The sequence below is a fragment of the Rhamphochromis longiceps genome, linkage group LG23, assembly GCF_057381845.1.
Source record: "Rhamphochromis longiceps isolate RC_006_pf linkage group LG23, R_longiceps_female_GT1.1, whole genome shotgun sequence".
Classification (NCBI taxonomy): Eukaryota; Metazoa; Chordata; class Actinopteri; order Cichliformes; family Cichlidae; genus Rhamphochromis; species Rhamphochromis longiceps.
This window is the reverse complement of record NC_140578.1, coordinates 44,055,345-44,077,106: the sequence shown is the minus strand read 5'-3', so window position 1 is coordinate 44,077,106 and position 21,762 is coordinate 44,055,345. Positions and strand designations below refer to the sequence as shown.

Genomic DNA, 21,762 nt, shown 5'->3' with positions numbered 1-21,762 from the left:
CCACAGCTGGATGCTCTGAAATCCTGGAATCCAGCTGTGGAGAGGAGCGCCGGCGGCGTGGACGCAGTTTAGTAATCAGGGAACGGGAGACAGGAGGGAAACACAGCTGGGACCAATTACACACACGAGACAGGAAACAGTAACACAGGACTGTCAAAGTAAAACAGGAAATATAACACAGAGTCCAAAGTAAGGAGACGTGGGACACAGTGAAGACACAGAAACAGAAACCAGAACTATAATCACAAAACAAACTCAGAAACATAAAGAGTGAATCAGCTGATTCAGTGTTTGTGACAAAAACATGGATCCTGGTTAATAACTTTTATTTGTTTGTTTCTGTATTATTTTGTGTATCGTTCTTATGAGCTGTTGTTTTGTCAGTGAAATATTATTTCATTGTTTTAAGCTTTTTGTTGACTTTGAAGTGCTTAAGTTGATATTTTTGAACATTTAATTTGTTTGATTATTGTCGAGTCGATAAAACTGTCAAACGCACAGCTGCTTCCAGCACGGCCGGAGGAGAGGTGGCCGAGCAGACGCACAACACACACAGCTCACAGGTTTGCATTTCTAGATATTGCAGATGTTGCAGAAATTGAGAGTAAAGAACTCAGAGATCCAGCGCTGTCTCCTGCCCCTTATTTATACACCACAACACAACGACAGGCGTAACTCACACAAACGGGTAACATGAGGCTCAGATGCTTTGGACGTGTTCACATATACTGGACACAGAATGATGAAGATGGAGCTGCAGGAAGGAGGAAAAGAGGAAAAACACAGAAAAGATTCACAGATGTGGTGAAAAAGGACACGACAGCTTCTGTTTGTTAGTTTGGTTTTTCTTTATTTGGTAAAGATTCAGAAATAAAGAGAAGATCACATGTTTGAATATTATATTAACGTTCTGTAATTACAACAAGTTGTAAAATCTTTCCAGAGTGAGACAGAGACTGTGCAGAGACTGTAGAAGGACAGAGCAGCAGCAGAGCAGTCCAGATACACTGATGATCCTCTGTCAGATCCAGAGGGACACACAGGGCTGATGCTGGACTCTACATTGTGTCTGACAGTGGAGCTGTTCTCAGAGCAGTTCACTCTGCAGCACTGACAGTCATCTGCACTTCATTCCTCTGTCAGTCACTGCTGGATGAAGCTCTCCTCTCCACCTCCCAGTAACATGGCCCAGTCAGAGCGTCTCTACACACAAGCTGCTGCTGCTTCAACCTCTCTGGATCATCAGGACACAGCTGCTCCTCTCTCAGCACACACACCGTCCTGTTTAATGCCACGACCTCCACCTGCAGAGAGAAGGAGGAAGAGCAGAGGAGATAAACGAGTGTTTCCAGAGACTCTTCATCAGCTGTCAGTCAGTGATGCAGCACATCCAGTATAAAGAGCAGCAGGGACGTCAGTGCTGGGACTGTACTAGGACTCATTGTTGCTTCACTTTTTCTAATCTTTGGATTTTTATTGAAGTTGCTGAAAATGTTTTTCCCTCCTAGTTTGAGTTTGGACTTTCATTCATTAGAAGAACCTTGGTGTGTCCACTCTGACCTCTGTAGGAACCCCAACAACAAGCCCAACAATCCAGATGGACGGTTCCAGCTGTTAACTGGAGGAATTCCATCCAAACATCTGCTCTCACTAAATTCTTCCTCACCTACAGACTGTGTTCTTCACTGCTTTAAACTTGGAAATCAATGCAGTCATTGGTCTGCGTGCTGCTTTGTTCAGAGAGCTGATTGGCTGTTGACAGTGTTTGATCAGAGCGTGTCAGCCGTTACTATGGTGACCATAAAGGTGAGAAACAGGAAGTGTTTGTGTCCAATCCTGAAGCCTGTCACCGTTCTCCTCTCACAGCTTCACTGAGAAGCTGCAGCTTTACAGGAAACACTGGATCTTTGTTTCATACTGACTGTGTTTAGTACAATACTGCTGACAGCACCACCCACTCACTCCATCACTCTACTGACCCCAGAGTCTCCAGTCTGTAGTCTGGACTCTGCTGAAGATCAGACAGCTGCTTCACATCTGGATCCTTCAGGTTGTTTCCATACAGGTCCAGCTCTCTCAGATGGGAGGGGTTGGACTTCAGTGCTGCTGCCAGATAATCACAGCTGATCTCTGACAAACCACAGCCCCACAATCTGTATAAAGAATGAAAGATGTAAGTTTATTAGACAAAGTGCTTGAAATCATTCAGTGTTTCATCATCTGTTCAGAGCTGAAGAAGGTTCAGAATGTAGAAGTTTAGAAGATGGAAACTCCAAACAGCTGAAGCCAACAGGAAGCAGCTTCAAACAGGAAACTGTGCAGAGTTTCAGACTATATGTCCTGATGCAGCCAGTTGGATTTTGGAGATTTGAATCTCTGTTCTGTGACTAAGTCCTTGAATCATTTCTTCCAGTTGGTCCAACAAGACAGACTAAGTATTGGACATGTGTTGTGGCTCCATCAGGGGAGCTTCTAAATGTGATGTGATGGCCCCTCTGGGTCTGTCAGGTCACAGCACTGAAGAGAGCTCAAACTGGGCACACAGCTGTTCCAGTCTGGACCAAAGACTCTATACTGGGACTGAGGGACTGCTTTGACTGCACCCACTGGGACTTTTGAAAGGCTCATGTTCTCACTTAGATCATCGATTTCTACTGACATTTCTTTCTGGGAAAAATGGGGATTACTTTGGAAACAGGAAGTATTTTCCCCAATAAGCAGCCCTGGATTAGTAAATCACTCCAACATGTTCTCAGGCAGAAGAAGCTGTCTTGTTATGAGGGAGAGAAGAAAAAGATTGAGGCACAGAAACCTGTTGAAAGAGAGATAAAGCAGCTAAAATCAGGTGTAAAAGTAAAGCAGAGGATGAGCTGAATAAAGGACACTCAAGGCTGGCTTGGAAAGGAATGAAGTCCATGGTGGGGATGCAGAACAAGGAGCAAAGATGAATGTGATGCTGAATCAGCAGAAGACTTGGACTCATTTGATTCCAGCTTTGATATCATTGATTTCAATGAAGAGCTTTGTGATTGTAGCAAAGGGCTGGTAGCTCTGAGAGTCCCACTGATGAGGTGTTTGTGTGGAAATCTCTTAGTGGGACCAAAGAGAGAAAAAGCCCTGGTCCTGATGCTGTGGGAGGGAAATGATTGAAGTGTGCTGTGAGGAACTGACTGGGAGAGTTTCACACATTTTCCAGTCCTCCTTGGAACAACAGGAAGTTCCCAGCATATGGAAACAAAGGTTAAGTGTCCTATGGCACTCAGTGATGATGGTGCTGTGGCCCCACCACCTCCACCTCTTTGTAAAGGAACTAACTGTAATCTGAAGCTTCAAATGGAACTAAGACTTCCTCCACTAGGTGGCAGTGTCTGATGAGAAAGTGTTAGTGGAGCTGGCCTGGAGTCAGAAACAGGAAGATGCAGGATTTGGGCTGAAATGGGCAAAAGTGGTTAGCACTAGTGCCTTAGAGCAAGAAGGTTGTAGGTTGAAGCTTGTTGGTCAGCTGGGCCTTTCTGTGGAGGTTGGATGTTCTCCCACAGTCCAATGAAATGCTGCTTAGGTTCATTGGTGCTTCTACATTGGCTGTAGGTGTGGATGTGAGGGAGTGCTTCTCTGTCGCTCTCTGTTGGCCCTGTGATGGACTGCTCACCTGTGCAGGTGGACCACGCCTCTTGCCCTATGACAGCTAGGGCACAGGCTGCAGCCCTGTGAGCCTAAGCTGAATAAACAGTTAGCAAAAATGACCCATAGATGGCCTGAAATCCCCCAGTTAGCAGTTTGGTAGATAGCTATGACATGCTAATCCCATCCAGCAGCTGTATTCTACCTGTAAGCTGATCCCTGCTGAGCCAAAGCACTTTTTCATATACAAATTACAACCTTTAATAGAAACCTATTGGTCAGCATCTTATTAGCCTGCTGTTAGCTTCATTCCACAGAAAACTGAGAGAAACTAACAGAGTTGATAAAGAATAAAGAGAAATGTGCTGATTTAAAGCCTTTGAAGTGCTTCAGATGATCTCTGTCCACTTCTGTCCACTCATTCATTCATGTAAGCTTTCTAATGCAGCTTTGATCTTCACAGTCTGCTTGATGAAACTCATTCTAACCCTGAATGTCAGAGTGTTCCTCCTTCTCTTTCCCATCATTCATGCTGGCAGTGGAGGAGATTTGGATGTTGGACTGTGTTTTGGATGATGTGTGTATGTTTGTGTTGGACTGCTGTCTGTAAAGCAAACGCACATTTTGCTTTGGATTTCAGTGTCACACAGACTTTAAGGTGCAATGAAGTGTTTGAGAGTTTCACAGTGAATTTTCCAGTGGAGGATTTTTCTTCTTCTTTGAAGGTTTGAAATGTGAACATTGTTCTGCTGCAGTCAATGGACTAAACCAGAGAAGAAGAAAACAGACTTTACCATGAAGATCCTCAGTGTGGATCAGTATAATATCAGCCTGATGTCTGCAGTTTAGTGTCAGCACAACTTTCACATCATATTCATCTCAGCACAACTAAAACATGCTGACTGACCTCAGAGTTTCAAGTTTACATCCTGGACTCTCCAGGAAACCACACAGATGCTTCACTCCTGGATCCTGCAGGTTGTTCTTAGTCGAAAACCAGTCATTACTCAGGTCCAGCTGTCTCAGATGGGAGGGGTTGGACTTCAGCGCTGCTGCCAGATAATCACAGCTGATCTCTGACAAACCACAGCTCTCCAATCTGTATAAAGAATGAAAGATGTAAGTTTATTAGACAAAGTGCTTGAAATCATTCAGTGTTTCATCATCTGTTCAGAGCTGAAGAAGGTTCAGAATGTAGAAGTTTAGAAAATGGAAACTCCAAACAGCTGAAGCCAACAGGAAGCAGCTTCAAACAGGAAACTGTGCAGAGTTTCAGACTATATGTCCTGATGCAGCCAGTTGGATTTTGGAGATTTGAATCTCTGTTCTGTGACTAAGTCCTTGAATCATTTCTTCCAGTTGGTCCAACAAGACAGACTAAGTATTGGACATGTGTTGTGGCTCCATCAGGGGAGCTTCTAAATGTGATGTGATGGCCCCTCTGGGTCTGTCAGGTCACAGCACTGAAGAGAGCTCAAACTGGGCACACAGCTGTTCCAGTCTGGACCAAAGACTCTATACTGGGACTGAGGGACTGCTTTGACTGCACCCACTGGGACTTTTGAAAGGCTCATGTTCTCACTTAGATCATCGATTTCTACTGACATTTCTTTCTGGGAAAAATGGGGATTACTTTGGAAACAGGAAGTATTTTCCCCAATAAGCAGCCCTGGATTAGTAAATCACTCCAACATGTTCTCAGGCAGAAGAAGCTGTCTTGTTATGAGGGAGAGAAGAAAAAGATTGAGGCACAGAAACCTGTTGAAAGAGAGATAAAGCAGCTAAAATCAGGTGTAAAAGTAAAGCAGAGGATGAGCTGAATAAAGGACACTCAAGGCTGGCTTGGAAAGGAATGAAGTCCATGGTGGGGATGCAGAACAAGGAGCAAAGATGAATGTGATGCTGAATCAGCAGAAGACTTGGACTCATTTGATTCCAGCTTTGATATCATTGATTTCAATGAAGAGCTTTGTGATTGTAGCAAAGGGCTGGTAGCTCTGAGAGTCCCACTGATGAGGTGTTTGTGTGGAAATCTCTTAGTGGGACCAAAGAGAGAAAAAGCCCTGGTCCTGATGCTGTGGGAGGGAAATGATTGAAGTGTGCTGTGAGGAACTGACTGGGAGATTTTCACACATTTTCCAGTCCTCCTTGGAACAACAGGAAGTTCCCAGCATATGGAAACAAAGGTTAAGTGTCCTATGGCACTCAGTGATGATGGTGCTGTGGCCCCACCACCTCCACCTCTTTGTAAAGGAACTAACTGTAATCTGAAGCTTCAAATGGAACTAAGACTTCCTCCACTAGGTGGCAGTGTCTGATGAGAAAGTGTTAGTGGAGCTGGCCTGGAGTCAGAAACAGGAAGATGCAGGATTTGGGCTGAAATGGGCAAAAGTGGTTAGCACTAGTGCCTTAGAGCAAGAAGGTTGTAGGTTGAAGCTTGTTGGTCAGCTGGGCCTTTCTGTGGAGGTTGGATGTTCTCCCACAGTCCAATGAAATGCTGCTTAGGTTCATTGGTGCTTCTACATTGGCTGTAGGTGTGGATGTGAGGGAGTGCTTCTCTGTCACTCTCTGTTGGCCCTGTGATGGACTGCTCACCTGTGCAGGTGGACCACGCCTCTTGCCCTATGACAGCTAGGGCACAGGCTGCAGCCCTGTGAGCCTAAGCTGAATAAACAGTTAGCAAAAATGATCCATAGATGGCCTGAAATCCCCCAGTTAGCAGTTTGGTAGATAGCTATGACATGCTAATCCCATCCAGCAGCTGTATTCTACCTGTAAGCTGATCCCTGCTGAGCCAAAGCACTTTTTCATATACAAATTACAACCTTTAATAGAAACCTATTGGTCAGCATCTTATTAGCCTGCTGTTAGCTTCATTCCACAGAAAACTGAGAGAAACTAACAGAGTTGATAAAGAATAAAGAGAAATGTGCTGATTTAAAGCCTTTGAAGTGCTTCAGATGATCTCTGTCCACTTCTGTCCACTCATTCATTCATGTAAGCTTTCTAATGCAGCTTTGATCTTCACAGTCTGCTTGATGAAACTCATTCTAACCCTGAATGTCAGAGTGTTCCTCCTTCTCTTTCCCATCATTCATGCTGGCAGTGGAGGAGATTTGGATGTTGGACTGTGTTTTGGATGATGTGTGTATGTTTGTGTTGGACTGCTGTCTGTAAAGCAAACGCACATTTTGCTTTGGATTTCAGTGTCAGACAGACTTTAAGGTGCAATGAAGAGTTTGAGAGTTTCACAGTGAATTTTCCAGTGGAGGATTTTTCTTCTTCTTTGAAGGTTTGAAATGTGAACATTGTTCTGCTGCAGTCAATGGACTAAACCAGAGAAGAAGAAAACAGACTTTACCATGAAGATCCTCAGTGTGGATCAGTATAATATCAGCCTGATGTCTGCAGTTTAGTGTCAGCACAACTTTCACATCATATTCATCTCAGCACAACTAAAACATGCTGACTGACCCCAGAGTTTCAAGTTTACATCCTGGACTCTCCAGGAAACCACACAGATGCTTCACTCCTGGATCCTGCAGCTTGTCGTTGTTTCTCAGGTCCAGCTCTCTCAGATGGGAGGGGTTGGACTTCAGTGCTGCTGCCAGATAATCACAGCTGATCGTTGACAAACCACATCCCCACAATCTGTATAAAGAATGAAAGATGTAAGTTTATTAGACAAAGTGCTTGAAATCATTCAGTGTTTCATCATCTGTTCAGAGCTGAAGAAGGTTCAGAATGTAGAAGTTTAGAAAATGGAAACTCCAAACAGCTGAAGCCAACAGGAAGCAGCTTCAAACAGGAAACTGTGCAGAGTTTCAGACTATATGTCCTGATGCAGCCAGTTGGATTTTGGAGATTTGAATCTCTGTTCTGTGACTAAGTCCTTGAATCATTTCTTCCAGTTGGTCCAACAAGACAGACTAAGTATTGGACATGTGTTGTGGCTCCATCAGGGGAGCTTCTAAATGTGATGTGATGGCCCCTCTGGGTCTGTCAGGTCACAGCACTGAAGAGAGCTCAAACTGGGCACACAGCTGTTCCAGTCTGGACCAAAGACTCTATACTGGGACTGAGGGACTGCTTTGACTGCACCCACTGGGACTTTTGAAAGGCTCATGTTCTCACTTAGATCATCGATTTCTACTGACATTTCTTTCTGGGAAAAATGGGGATTACTTTGGAAACAGGAAGTATTTTCCCCAATAAGCAGCCCTGGATTAGTAAATCACTCCAACATGTTCTCAGGCAGAAGAAGCTGTCTTGTTATGAGGGAGAGAAGAAAAAGATTGAGGCACAGAAACCTGTTGAAAGAGAGATAAAGCAGCTAAAATCAGGTGTAAAAGTAAAGCAGAGGATGAGCTGAATAAAGGACACTCAAGGCTGGCTTGGAAAGGAATGAAGTCCATGGTGGGGATGCAGAACAAGGAGCAAAGATGAATGTGATGCTGAATCAGCAGAAGACTTGGACTCATTTGATTCCAGCTTTGATATCATTGATTTCAATGAAGAGCTTTGTGATTGTAGCAAAGGGCTGGTAGCTCTGAGAGTCCCACTGATGAGGTGTTTGTGTGGAAATCTCTTAGTGGGACCAAAGAGAGAAAAAGCCCTGGTCCTGATGCTGTGGGAGGGAAATGATTGAAGTGTGCTGTGAGGAACTGACTGGGAGATTTTCACACATTTTCCAGTCCTCCTGGGAACAACAGGAAGTTCCCAGCATATGGAAACAAAGGTTAAGTGTCCTATGGCACTCAGTGATGATGGTGCTGTGGCCCCACCACCTCCACCTCTTTGTAAAGGAACTAACTGTAATCTGAAGCTTCAAATGGAACTAAGACTTCCTCCACTAGGTGGCAGTGTCTGATGAGAAAGTGTTAGTGGAGCTGGCCTGGAGTCAGAAACAGGAAGATGCAGGATTTGGGCTGAAATGGGCAAAAGTGGTTAGCACTAGTGCCTTAGAGCAAGAAGGTTGTAGGTTGAAGCTTGTTGGTCAGCTGGGCCTTTCTGTGGAGGTTGGATGTTCTCCCACAGTCCAATGAAATGCTGCTTAGGTTCATTGGTGCTTCTACATTGGCTGTAGGTGTGGATGTGAGGGAGTGCTTCTCTGTCGCTCTCTGTTGGCCCTGTGATGGACTGCTCACCTGTGCAGGTGGACCACGCCTCTTGCCCTATGACAGCTAGGGCACAGGCTGCAGCCCTGTGAGCCTAAGCTGAATAAACAGTTAGCAAAAATGATCCATAGATGGCCTGAAATCCCCCAGTTAGCAGTTTGGTAGATAGCTATGACATGCTAATCCCATCCAGCAGCTGTATTCTACCTGTAAGCTGATCCCTGCTGAGCCAAAGCACTTTTTCATATACAAATTACAACCTTTAATAGAAACCTATTGGTCAGCATCTTATTAGCCTGCTGTTAGCTTCATTCCACAGAAAACTGAGAGAAACTAACAGAGTTGATAAAGAATAAAGAGAAATGTGCTGATTTAAAGCCTTTGAAGTGCTTCAGATGATCTCTGTCCACTTCTGTCCACTCATTCATTCATGTAAGCTTTCTAATGCAGCTTTGATCTTCACAGTCTGCTTGATGAAACTCATTCTAACCCTGAATGTCAGAGTGTTCCTCCTTCTCTTTCCCATCATTCATGCTGGCAGTGGAGGAGATTTGGATGTTGGACTGTGTTTTGGATGATGTGTGTATGTTTGTGTTGGACTGCTGTCTGTAAAGCAAACGCACATTTTGCTTTGGATTTCAGTGTCAGACAGACTTTAAGGTGCAATGAAGAGTTTGAGAGTTTCACAGTGAATTTTCCAGTGGAGGATTTTTCTTCTTCTTTGAAGGTTTGAAATGTGAACATTGTTCTGCTGCAGTCAATGGACTAAACCAGAGAAGAAGAAAACAGACTTTACCATGAAGATCCTCAGTGTGGATCAGTATAATATCAGCCTGATGTCTGCAGTTTAGTGTCAGCACAACTTTCACATCATATTCATCTCAGCACAACTAAAACATGCTGACTGACCTCAGAGTTTCAAGTTTACATCCTGGACTCTCCAGGAAACCACACAGATGCTTCACTCCTGGATCCTGCAGCTTGTAGTTGAAGCTCAGGTCCAGCTCTCTCAGATGGGAGGGGTTGGACTTCAGTGCTGCTGCCAGATAATCACAGCTGATCTCTGACAAACCACAGCTCTCCAATCTGTATAAAGAATGAAAGATGTAAGTTTATTAGACAAAGTGCTTGAAATCATTCAGTGTTTCATCATCTGTTCAGAGCTGAAGAAGGTTCAGAATGTAGAAGTTTAGAAAATGGAAACTCCAAACAGCTGAAGCCAACAGGAAGCAGCTTCAAACAAACACAACAAGAGAAAAAACTCTGAATGTTTCACATTAAAGTCGTACATTTCTCATAAAAACAGGACAAAGACTTGAAAAAGTCGTGTTTTTCCTTCCAGGAACCACATGGCTTCACTTTTAAAGGTGAAGTGTGACAGAAATGGACATATTTGAAGTCCAACACCTTTTTCCAGTCACATTATTAAAGCAGACAAACTACAAGCTCATTTTCATTCCAACAAGTCATCTTCTGACCTGGACTAACAACACTGGTCTCTATGTGCAGCTGGCTGTGAGACCAGTGCTCAGGGAGCGTCTACAAAGTGCAACACTGAAAGAACATCACACACTCATTTGCTTCCAGCACTTTCACACAAACATCTACTGTCATTATTGTCACCAAACTCTGTGGATCCTTTATTGCAAATTCAAATGGGATCAAATGGTCAGACAAAAGAGGGTTATGAGGAAATATGATGAAATGTTGTGTATTAGCAGCAACTTATTGAATCATTTTCCTCAGAAACCAAACAAAATGATTGACAAACATGTTTTTACAAACTCAGTGTTGGACTTGGATCAGCAGGATAAGCTGATGTTTAAAGGCATTTGAGTCTCGCTGTATGAGAGTCCAGTTCTTACTCAATATTTATGGATGATGTTCTTTCAGTGTTGCACTTTGTAGACGCTCCCTGAGCCTCACAGCCAGCTGCACATGGACCAGCTGACATTACCCAGCATTAGAGGCGGCTGTAAAAAATTCATGTTCCCATTTAAATGGTTTTAATTTGAATAAAACGATGTTGATTCATTCAATCCTGAATCGATGTTTAATATAAATGTATTTTGCCAGAATCTCAGGTTAAAGCTCACAAACTATTTCAACAAGCAGCAAACAGCTAAAACAGTAAATGAGAGCAGCTAAACACACAAAGATGGAAACACAGAGCGTGGATCGTTCACTCGACGGCACGTACACGGACACGCCGTCGGGGCTGAAAGTGGACAGCTCACAGATCCTGAAGCTGCAGGTTTCATCTGTCTCCAACCAAAACTGAGTGAAGCAGCAGCAAAAGAAGATCCAAACTCTGCTTCACGTTTGATCAATATGCTCATGAATTCTCTCTGACTTTGGCTGTTCCTGCCTGCACAGCTCTCTCTCTCTCAGTGTACTCCAAGAACAGCTTCAAACATCTGTTTCTGCATCATTCACTGTTTATTAGCCACCAGTCTGCTGTTGTGTTCAGTGCTGTTGGCCTCTGACAGTAAAGCCTCATTTCTGCTGTTCCATGGAAACTTTTTAAAATGATGACAGATTACAAACTCTCAGCTGTGTCTGTAATCAAACCTCTGTAACTTTGCTTCACTTCAGCAGCATCAGCTCATGTTCACATGTTGCTTCATGGTTTGCTTCAGTTTTTGATCGACTGCAGAATATTTTGAAGGTTATCTGCTATAAAAAGCCAGAAGAGGAAAATCTGCTTCATGTGTTTCTGTTTGATCCTCAGTGACTTTGACACAAAGGCCTCTGCTGTGATGATCACACCTCTGATCAAGTCTCACAGTGTCACAACTGATAAATGATCAGAGTTAGAATATTTCTGACTGTCTGCTGTGTGCCGTGACCTTTGACCTGCTAAAGACAGTCAGCTGTGGATTATTCATTGTTGTGTCTGATACTTAGAACTGTGAGGAAGAAGCTACACAGTTAATCAGGGTCCCCTCTCTCTGAATCAGCAAAGGTGGGCAGGCCGCGTGTGGGCCGTGGGCCATACGTTGAGTATCACTGTTTGAAATGTGAACATTGTTCTGCTGCAGTCAATGGACTAAACCAGAGAAGAAGAAAACAGACTTTACCATGAAGATCCTCAGTGTGGATCAGTATAATATCAGCCTGATGTCTGCAGTTTAGTGTCAGCACAACTTTCACATCATATTCATCTCAGCACAACTAAAACATGCTGACTGACCTCAGAGTTTCAAGTTTACATCCTGGACTCTCCAGGAAACCACACAGATGCTTCACTCCTGGATCCTGCAGGTTGTTGTGGATGCTCAGGTCCAGCTGTCTCAGATGGGAGGGGTTGGACTTCAGTGCTGCTGCCAGATAATCACACCTGATCTCTGACAAACCACAGTCCATAAATCTGTATAAAGAATGAAAGATGTAAGTTTATTAGACAAAGAGCTTGAAATCATTCAGTGTTTCATCATCTGTTCAGAGCTGAAGAAGGTTCAGAATGTAGAAGTTTAGAAAATGGAAACTCCAAACAGCTGAAGCCAACAGGAAGCAGCTTCAAACAAACACAACAAGAGAAAAAACTCTGAATGTTTCACATTAAAGTCGTACATTTCTCATAAAAACAGGACAAAGACTTGAAAAAGTCGTGTTTTTCCTTCCAGGAACCACATGGCTTCACTTTTAAAGGTGAAGTGTGAAAGAAATGGACATATTGAAATCAATGATATCAAAGCTGGAATCAAATGAGTCCAAGTCTTCTGCTGATTCAGCAGAAGACTTGGACTCATTAGGACTCATTACCTAATCAAACCTCTGTAACTTTGCTTCACTTCAGCAGCATCAGCTCATGTTCACATGTTGATTCATGGTTTTCATGGTTGATTCACCTCATTTTTAAAAAATGACCTCTGACAGGAAAGTCTCATTTCTGCTGTTCAACAGTGAAGAAATGTAAATTTTCAAAATGACAAATTGGAAAACACAGAGCTGTGTCTCTAATCAAAGCAGAGATGGAACGATGCCACTTTTCATGTCCGATATCGATAGGAATCCAATATAGTCGATTTTATAATCAAACGTTTTTTTTAATCTCTTGCTGCATTTTGTATAAATTCATACTCAAGTTTAAAAAATCTAAACACTAAAGCTGTTCTGTTATACCTGTCTGCAAAAACACACTGCAGCCAAAACATTAGAATATAGTGATCTTTGTATTTAAACTTTTATCAGAATTTTAAATCTAAAGTATTTAAAGTAATATTCAAAAGTCATTTAAATCAGTTTGATGCAGACTTCAAAAACTCTTTGGTTGTGAATAAAAGAAGTGCAACATCAGCACAAAATAATGTTTCTATTGAACAACTAACACAAACAGGTTGTAGAATGGAGCCTTTTATACTCACAGCTGAACAGAAACAACATCCAGAGTGGAAAACAGTGCAAATAACTGCAAACAGGCTTCATGACACTCATGTTTGATCAGAATTCACTCCCTGCTCTCACACACCAACTCCAGACCTGCATTCATCTTTTCCCTCTGAACCCCCCAAACATACAAACCCTGAGCCACCACCATTGCCCTTTCACTGACTGCCCCACTCCACCATTTGACTCTTAGAACTGAAGACGCTTCTCTCATAAGAGGTGAAACATCTTCAAGGAAACTTAAAGAAGTCCAGACGCTTTTCTTTCCAAGCTCCTTAGACTACGGTGACCTGGATGTCTGAGAACCTTCACAGACTGATTTTACAAGAACAACTTGTGTCAAAAATCCCTAGCAGTGCCTCTCTGTCACACACACAAATCACTACAGTTACAAATTTAATAACTTAAAAACCTCAGAAAAACAGAACTGAGCAAACCAAACAAACAAACAAACAAACAAACAAACAAACAAACCAGAGACCAGGGGCCCGTTCTTCGTACCTCGCTAAGTAGGTTAGCCGGATTAGATTGTTGACGATTTCGCGTGATCCTGGATCAGTCGGTTCCCCGAAGCTCATCCGGGACTTGCTGTCATAGCAACAGAGCCGTAAGCGTAAACCTGCTCGGGAGCAGGTTTACTTTATGTAAACAGGATTAGATCGCGGCCACGCAGGTATGTCCGCTTCATTTATACGAAAGCAACAGCGATATTTTTCCACTGTTTCACCATAAATAAATATTATCAATGTAACTAAAGATAATGCAGCACTTGATCCTTTTATTGATGTCACACAGATACATACAGGTCATTCCCTAAAAAAGGGAAATGAACTATTAACATTCTATTACATGTATGTGATTATTACAGATGTAATTCATATTTCAGAGTAGTAATTGTAAATTACTTCATGTAATCAAGATGAGAGACCACGGCTATAAAAGCGAAGGTGGATTTGGGAAGCCTGTCGCAGCCATGTCCTGTCCGTATACGCGACCAACCCATTGCGGAAGGTGCAAGATTGATAAGGAGAGTCCTCAGAATTCAGCGTATATTGCGGGACAGACAGGATCCTTTAGCTCAGCGCGACAGTGTGCTCATAGAGAGATATCGATATTCCCGTGAGGGTATTATTTACTTAACCAACTTGTTGACGAGGGGGTGCAGGACCACCACCTGTCTTTTTTTCCTCTGCCCTTTTCTTGGTTGCTGTTATGAACAAACTAACAGAGTATTACAGGCCAGTATTACCTTGCCAAGAGACGCAAAGCAATCTAAGAGATAAATATTACCATTCTGTAGAATACTCCTGTATTCCACTTTTACTTGTTCCCATGTTCTTGTGGGTCCTGTTGTGGCTCTAATGTGAAAGGGGATATAATATAACATATTATAATATAATATAATGCCATATGATATTGGACAATATAGTGTCATATGATAGATCTACCCTACCGCCTACTGGTGTTGGCCAGAGGGGCCGATGGCGCGATATGGCAGCCTGGCTACAACCGTAGCTGCCTCCACCAGTGTGTGAATGTGGGAGTGAATGAATAGTGGTATCGTAAAGCGCTTTGGGTGCCTTGGAAAGCGCTATATAAATCCAATCCATTATTATTATTATTATTAAATTACCTACGAGTTTGATTTGTCAGCAACTTTCTGCCAGCCCTCTCTCCTTGCTTTTGCAGCCTTTGCAGTGTTCTCTTGCGTTTTAATTAAACTCTGAAACTCCTGTAATCCCTCACTCATGAGTTCTTGCTCTGCTGCCGGAAAATACCGAGCACGCCCCTTCGACATTTTCGCCGACCAATCAGCGGGTTGCCGATCAATGTTTCTACTATCGATGCGTAGCCCCTTTTACGACACCCAGTGATGTCACATTCCTGCGTCCAGCTGTACTAATCGTCAACAGCAGGTGTGTTCGGGGAACCGGATTAGCGAGCTCACGGTTAGCGCGATGATTTGATCTTGGATGTGTCATTTGATCTTGGATGTAGTAAGCGACGTACGAAGAACGGGCCCCAGGTAAGAACATTGTTGAGGTTTAAATTTATAATCTTAAATACTTATATGCTGATTATATTGCTTTATAAGAAAGGCCCAACTCTGAGTACACTCTGTGCCGACAGGACTGACAGGAAATTACATGCTTTTGCAGGCAAAAAGTGAAACTAAGCAGAGTGTTTGATCGAAACTTAAAGTGTGTGTGACGTCTATATAAATGACTAGGCTTCCTGTTTTGTGCTTCAGACCTGGGGTTGTGTGTTCAGGTCTCCATATCCGGATATGTAAAATAAAGATAATCTTTTAAAGTAAAAAGACCACTTTTGAGCCGTGTCTTTTTGGCCGTAAAGAATACCAAAGGACCGGAATTTAATAACATTAAAAGCAAACAATAAATGAGCAAAGTAGTGCATGATAAATATAGATGACAAATACAAAGTGCAATATAGAAACACTGGGTAAAAAGAAATGAACAATTAAAAAGGAGGATAACAGATGTGAGCAGTAGTTAAACAGTAGAAATAAATATATAATAAACAAACAAAAATAGATAATAAATGAAAGCCAGGTCTGAAAGGTGAGTTTGGCTTTAAAAGCATGAAAACACACTGCTGTCTTCAGGAAGGCTGCTCCAGTAACAGAAAGTCATCTACATGTGGGTTTAGTTCTGACTTTAGGGACAAGTAAAAAAATAAAATAAAATAAAAACATCTGTCCAGACAACCTGACAGTCAAAAATATAAACTCAGGAACTTAAAAGGAAAATTGTGCTGACTTTGAACGTCCGCATCAAGATAAACTTACAGATTTAAGAGTCAAAAAGTGTCAAAACGTCTGTATCCTTACCTGAGAGTTTCAAGTTTACAGTCAGGACTCTTTAGTCCAACACACAGCAAATCCAATTCTGAATCCTGCAGCTTGTTCGAGCTCAGGTCCAGCTCTCTCAGATGATTGGATGGGGAGCTGAGAATTTCAGACAAAGCTTCAAAGCTTCTTTTTGAGAGTGCACAACGACTCAGCCTGAGGAAGAATAACAATGGAGACATATTCTTTTATTCATCTAGCATTATTAAACATATTTGTTCATAGATTCACTTACAGCACTTTCTTGGATGCTTTGACCACTGGCAGCAGCTTCAAAAATGCCTTCTCTGAACGGGAGTATTTCTCCAGGTCGAACTCATCCAGATCTGATGACAGTAAGATGAAGACCAGAGCCGACCACTGAGCAGGAGACAGTTGATCTGTGGAGAGACGTCCTGATCTCAGGGACTGTTGGATCTCCTCCACTAGAGAACGATCATCCAGTTCATTCAGACAGTGGAACAGGTTGATGCTTTTCTCTGCAGACAGTTTCCCACTGAGCTTCTTCTTGATGTAGTGAACTGTTTCCTGATTGGTCTGTGAGCTACATCCTGTCTGTGTCAGCATGCATAGGCGATCCTGATTGGTCTGCAGTGAAAGACCCAGGAGGAAGCGGAGGAACAAGTCCAGGTGTCCATTTGGACTCTTTAAGGCTTTGTCCACAGCACTCTGGTAGAAGTCTTTTACAGTAAGTGTTTTCTGGAAGATTTTAAAGCGAGGAGATTGTTTCTTAAGCAGGTTGACTCCAGAGTTGATGAAGGTCAGATAGACATGAAGAGCAGCAAAGAACTCCTGAATGCTCAGATGGACGAAACAGTAAACAACGTTGTTGAACATGTGACACTCATCAGCTTTAAAGATCTGTGTGAACACTCCTGAGTACACTGAGGCTGCTCTGATATCGATGCCACACTCTGTCAGGTCTGATTCATAGAAGATCAGGTTTCCTTTCTGCAGCTGATCAAAGGCCAGTTTTCCCAGAGACTCAATGATCTTCCTGCATGAATGTGTCTCAGCTCCTCCATCATACTTGATGTCCTTCGTTTGTAGGTGAAATAGCACAAGGCGTAGGTAGAGCTCTGTGAGAGTCTTAGGCAGATCTTTGCTCTCTTTGTTCTTCATGACAAACTCCAGAACTGTAGCAGTGATCCAGCAGAAGACTGGGATGTGGCACATGATGTGGAGGCTTCGTGATGTCTTGATGTGGGAGATGATGCTGCTGGCCTGCTCCGAATCTCCGAATCTCTTCCTGAAGTACTCCTCCTTCTGTGGGTCAGTGAACCCTCTGACTTCTGTCACCATGTCAACAATGTCACGAAGGATCTTATTGGCTGCTGCGGGTCGTGTGGTTATCCAGAGGCGAGCAGAGGGAAGCAGTTCCCCCCTAATGAGGTTTATCAGCAGCACATCCACTGAGGTGGACTTTCTAGGGTCAGTCAGGATTGTAGTTTTGTGGAAGTCCAGAGGAGGTCGACACTCATCCAGACCATCAAAGATGAACACAACCTGGAAGTCTTCAAAGCTGCAGATTCCTGCTTCTTTGGTTTCAGTAAAGAAGTGATGAACAAGTTCCACCAAGCTGAACTTTTCCTCTTTCAGCAGATTCAGCTTTCTGAAAATGAATGGAAACATGAACTGGATGTCCTGGTTGGCTTTGTCTTCAGCCCAGTCCAGAGTGAACTTCTGTGTTAGGACTGTTTTCCCAATGCCAGCCACTCCCATTGTCAGCACTGTTCTGATTGGTTTATCTCTTCCAGGTGGGAGTTTAAAGATGTCTTCTTGTCTGATGGTTGTTTCTGGTCTGTCTGGTTTCCTGGATGCTGTTTCAATCTGTCTGACCTCATGTTCATCATTGACCTCTGCAGTCCCTCCCCCTGTGATGTAGAGCTCTGTGTAGAACTGACTCAGGAGGGTCGGGTTTTCTGTTGTAGAAATCCCCTCGAGCACACACTGGAACTTCTTTTTCAATTTTGACTTGAGTTTGAGCTGACACTCAGTGAGAATCTCTGCATGAATAAACAGCAAATGACACAAATGAGAAAACTGCATTCTGGTTACTGTGGTTATGTGTTCAGTTCACTGGACTCTTGGTGTCATGATCCGAGTGAGTCTGAGTAACTTTCCACAGCATCAGCTCTCCTCCCCTGGGTGGAGCCCTCCTCACTCCTCCGTGCTCCTCACCTGTTGCCAATTACTCCGGCAGTATTTATGAGCAGCACTCACAATGAACCTTCTCCAGATTGTGTGCTTACCACAGTCAGTTCTCTGCCTCACATTTTGTCTTGTGCTCCTCAGCTTGTTTCGCGTAACCCTCTTTTCCTGTTCCCTAGTCGGCACCTGGATACATCTTCCAACTCTCGCCATAAGTCACGCCTCAGGATTCTGGCCTGCCACTGCTGGGAAAACTCACTCTTGCAAACTGCCATCCTCACCTGCCTGCCTCCCTGTGCACCCACATCTCACTCTGTACCCAGATTTAATTCATCTCCTCCTCCAGCTGATCTCCACCTGCAGCCACGTAACACCTCTTAGTTTTTAAATCTTGGACTCATTCACTACACTGTGGACCACTCTGATTATTATCTCCTTTGTTCCAGTGATCCTGGATAGTTTCTATTCGCCCGATTCTGCCCCTGTTGTTCCTTTGACCTGCCTCAGCTTATGTTCTGGCCTCAGCTCTGCACTTCTCATAATACCTCGCTTGCTGTTGAATTTAGCCGTGATTCAGCTTTCTCCGTCAAGAAATCTAGTAAAATACATTTCTGTTAAAAGTCACTCAGCCTCCGTTTTTTGGTTCTGTGCTTGACTCCATTCCTTTTCATGAGCCATTGAGCCCTGACACTTGGGTTATAACTGAGGGCAGGTTTTATAGAGACACATTTGATTTAATTGTGTTTATTTATACAGCACCAAATCAATACTAGCAACATTTCACATATTACATAAACAACAATATGGAGCCAGTGATGAATAAATATGTAGAATAAATGAAAGAATTTCAAGTTGTTGTTTTTTTAAATTCCTCCAAATAACAACAACAGTCACCCCAATGTGCTTTATATTGTAAGATAAAGAACCTACAATAATACAACAGAAAAAACCCCAACTATCTTTTTGGGTCCTGAAAACTGAAGGCTCTGCCTCCCATTCTACTTTTAAATACTCTGTGAACAACAAGTAGGCCTGCAGAGCGAAGTGCTCTAATAGGGTGATATGGTACTACAAGGTCATTAAGATAAGATGGGGCCTGATTATTTAAGACCTTGTATGTGAGGAGCAGGATTTTGAATTCAATTCTGGATTTAACAGGAAGCCAAAACAGGAGAAATCTGCTCTCTCCCAGAAAGCTGCAGAAGCTGAAATGGTGGATTTCAGTCAAATAAGGAGAACTGTGGCTTTCCTCCAACTTTTGACCAATCACCTTAGTGTCCTGTTTATCAACCATAATAAAAAGCATTTACTGTGTGGGCATTTTTTTGTTTGGGTCTCCAAACAGCAGAAAGAAATGGCAGCCATTTTTTTTAACTTTACCTTCAACTAGTAAATAGATTTAAGAAAAAGCACTTTGTGTCATGGTCCCTGTGCCCCGCTGGTCGATCCTCTATTGTGCAATATGTTTGTGGTTTGTTTGCTCTCTCTCACTCTCTCTCTCGCCGCGGCGACGCTCATTGCGGGCTCCCGCTGCTGGCCTGCACACCTGCTCATCACCGCACCGGCCGCTGATCCCAGCTGATAACTGCACTACTTAGATGGCGAGTCTGCACTAGTCTTCGCTGGATCGTTGAGCTATCAGTATCGTTTTTTTGGAACCCGATTCTGAGAGGAGTGATTGAGGAGGAACATTTGTACAGAAAGTGTGGAGCACCCTTCTCCCAACCCTGTTTCCCACGGACCCTGGCGACACGGACCCGTTTCCCCTGCACGTTGTATGTAGCCACTTGGTGAATGTGTTCACTGTAAATAAACGTACTGTTCTTCGCTTAAAGGAATACCCTGGCCTGCGCCTGAGTCTCTTTCGGAAACCCTATCACTTTGATCATATTTGTGACGTGTCCCAAACTGTTGTTGTCGCCTCATTTATGTTGATAAAACAGCTCTAAAACCAATCTGACAATATAAATCTGTAAAATGGGCTGAAAACCTGCTGCTGGTCCCATTTTAATCAAACCAACCCAAAGAGCAGATATTCATGTGTGTACACAGGAGGTTATTTGTGCAGATGCATAAAACACAAACTGTTGGCTTTCTGCAGTCTCTCACTCCTGAAAGTGTTGGCAAGTGTTTTGGATTTATTATTTATATGGATTTTAATGGCACCTGTGTAATGTTAACTAATGTTTTTATTGTTTATGTATTTTTTGTTTAGTCATTCCCTGACTTACCTGTGGGTTCTGGGATGGTTTTATTTAAATTCTCCAACAGATCATTCTTGTTTATCCTCCCCAAAAGATTTTTAGTGACTTCAAAAGTGTTGATAGCGTAGGTATCAAACATCAGATCCACTATGTCCGTCCTCTTTGCATTCTCCAGTTTACTCACTGGGATTGCTGGTAAACCTTCTACAGACCCATTCTTCAGATGCCACGTGATTTTTTCAAAGTCATCACGTCCCAAATTCTCCAAAGTCCCCAGAAGGATTTCTTTAGGTGTCGTCATCTTTTACCCTGTAAGGACCCGATAAACAAAGACTGTAACAACAGCTGGAGAGGTAATTGTCTGATTTATCAGAATTTAACTTGATTCTAACAGCAGTTCATCACAATAAATTTCTAAGGCTCAGAATGCAACAAAATTGCATATAAAGAAGCACATAGAGAAGTATCCAAGTAACACTTTGCTACAATATAAAACAAACAATTATAAATAAAGAAAATATATAAACTAAATATATACACTACCCGTCAAACGTTTTAGAACAGCCCAATTTTTCCAGTGTTTTTGTCACGGTTTGCGAGCCGTGTGTAAATTATTAAAGGACCCTTTATGCAGGCAGCTCAGATGCAAGTGAGTTTATTCATCACATGGTGATACAAACAGAAATGGCGAAGGTGAGCATGGAAACTAAGCAAAAACCTAAAGACTAATAGTACACGAATATGAAGAAGTACACGAAGGGAAGACGAAAACACGGAACACAAGGGGTGGGAGCAAAGCACCACAACACATCACTATATAGACAGTTACACAGAGGGAGACACAGAAGGCAACAACACAGGGACAGAACAAATGGACAGAGAAGACTAAACACAGAACAGAGCGCACAGAGAAACAAGGGGGGCAGGGAATCAAAACCTAGGAAGCATAGAATAACTCACAAACGAAACTGACATAACACAAAAATCACAAAGAACTGAAACCACTAGCTCAGGAGACCCAGGACCCTGACAGATACGCAGACAAACCAGCAACTAACAGAGGCAAACACAAGGCTTAAATACACAGAGGGATAACGAGGGAATGAGACACAGAAGGAGGACACAGCTGGGAGTGATTGACAAGACGAGACAGAGGAAACGCAAACTAAACACACTGACATGAGACACGGACCTTCACAACAAAGCAGGAAATACAAAGACTGAACTTAGAGGTACAACAAAACACAGAACCAAAACGTAAGAATAAACAAAGATACATCATGAAATCAAAGATTAACAATACAAAACAGAAAACACTGAGTCACAGACCCAGGATCGTGACAGTTTTATTGAAAATATCCTTTTTATTTCTCATTGCGCTCTGAAATGAAAGCATAGTACAAATAAGCAG

The 21,762-nt window shown here is 42.8% G+C and overlaps 1 protein-coding gene across 1 annotated transcript in view; it reads right to left on the bottom strand.

Moving 5' to 3' along the window:
• Positions 1–824: 824 nt before the first annotated feature.
• Positions 825–21,762, bottom strand: part of LOC146642784 (NACHT, LRR and PYD domains-containing protein 3-like) — a 38,191-nt gene continuing 17,253 nt past the window's right edge. The window contains exons 3-8 of the mRNA XM_085397208.1: positions 20,379–20,660; positions 16,232–18,002; positions 15,979–16,152; positions 9,648–9,824; positions 1,980–2,153; positions 825–1,304 (exon numbers count right to left, since the gene is read on the bottom strand). Coding sequence (XP_085253334.1) covers positions 1,286–1,304; positions 1,980–2,153; positions 9,648–9,824; positions 15,979–16,152; positions 16,232–18,002; positions 20,379–20,652 — 2,589 coding nt within the window. The 5' untranslated portion in view covers positions 20,653–20,660 and the 3' untranslated portion in view covers positions 825–1,285. The remainder of the gene's footprint in view (positions 1,305–1,979; positions 2,154–9,647; positions 9,825–15,978; positions 16,153–16,231; positions 18,003–20,378; positions 20,661–21,762) is intronic.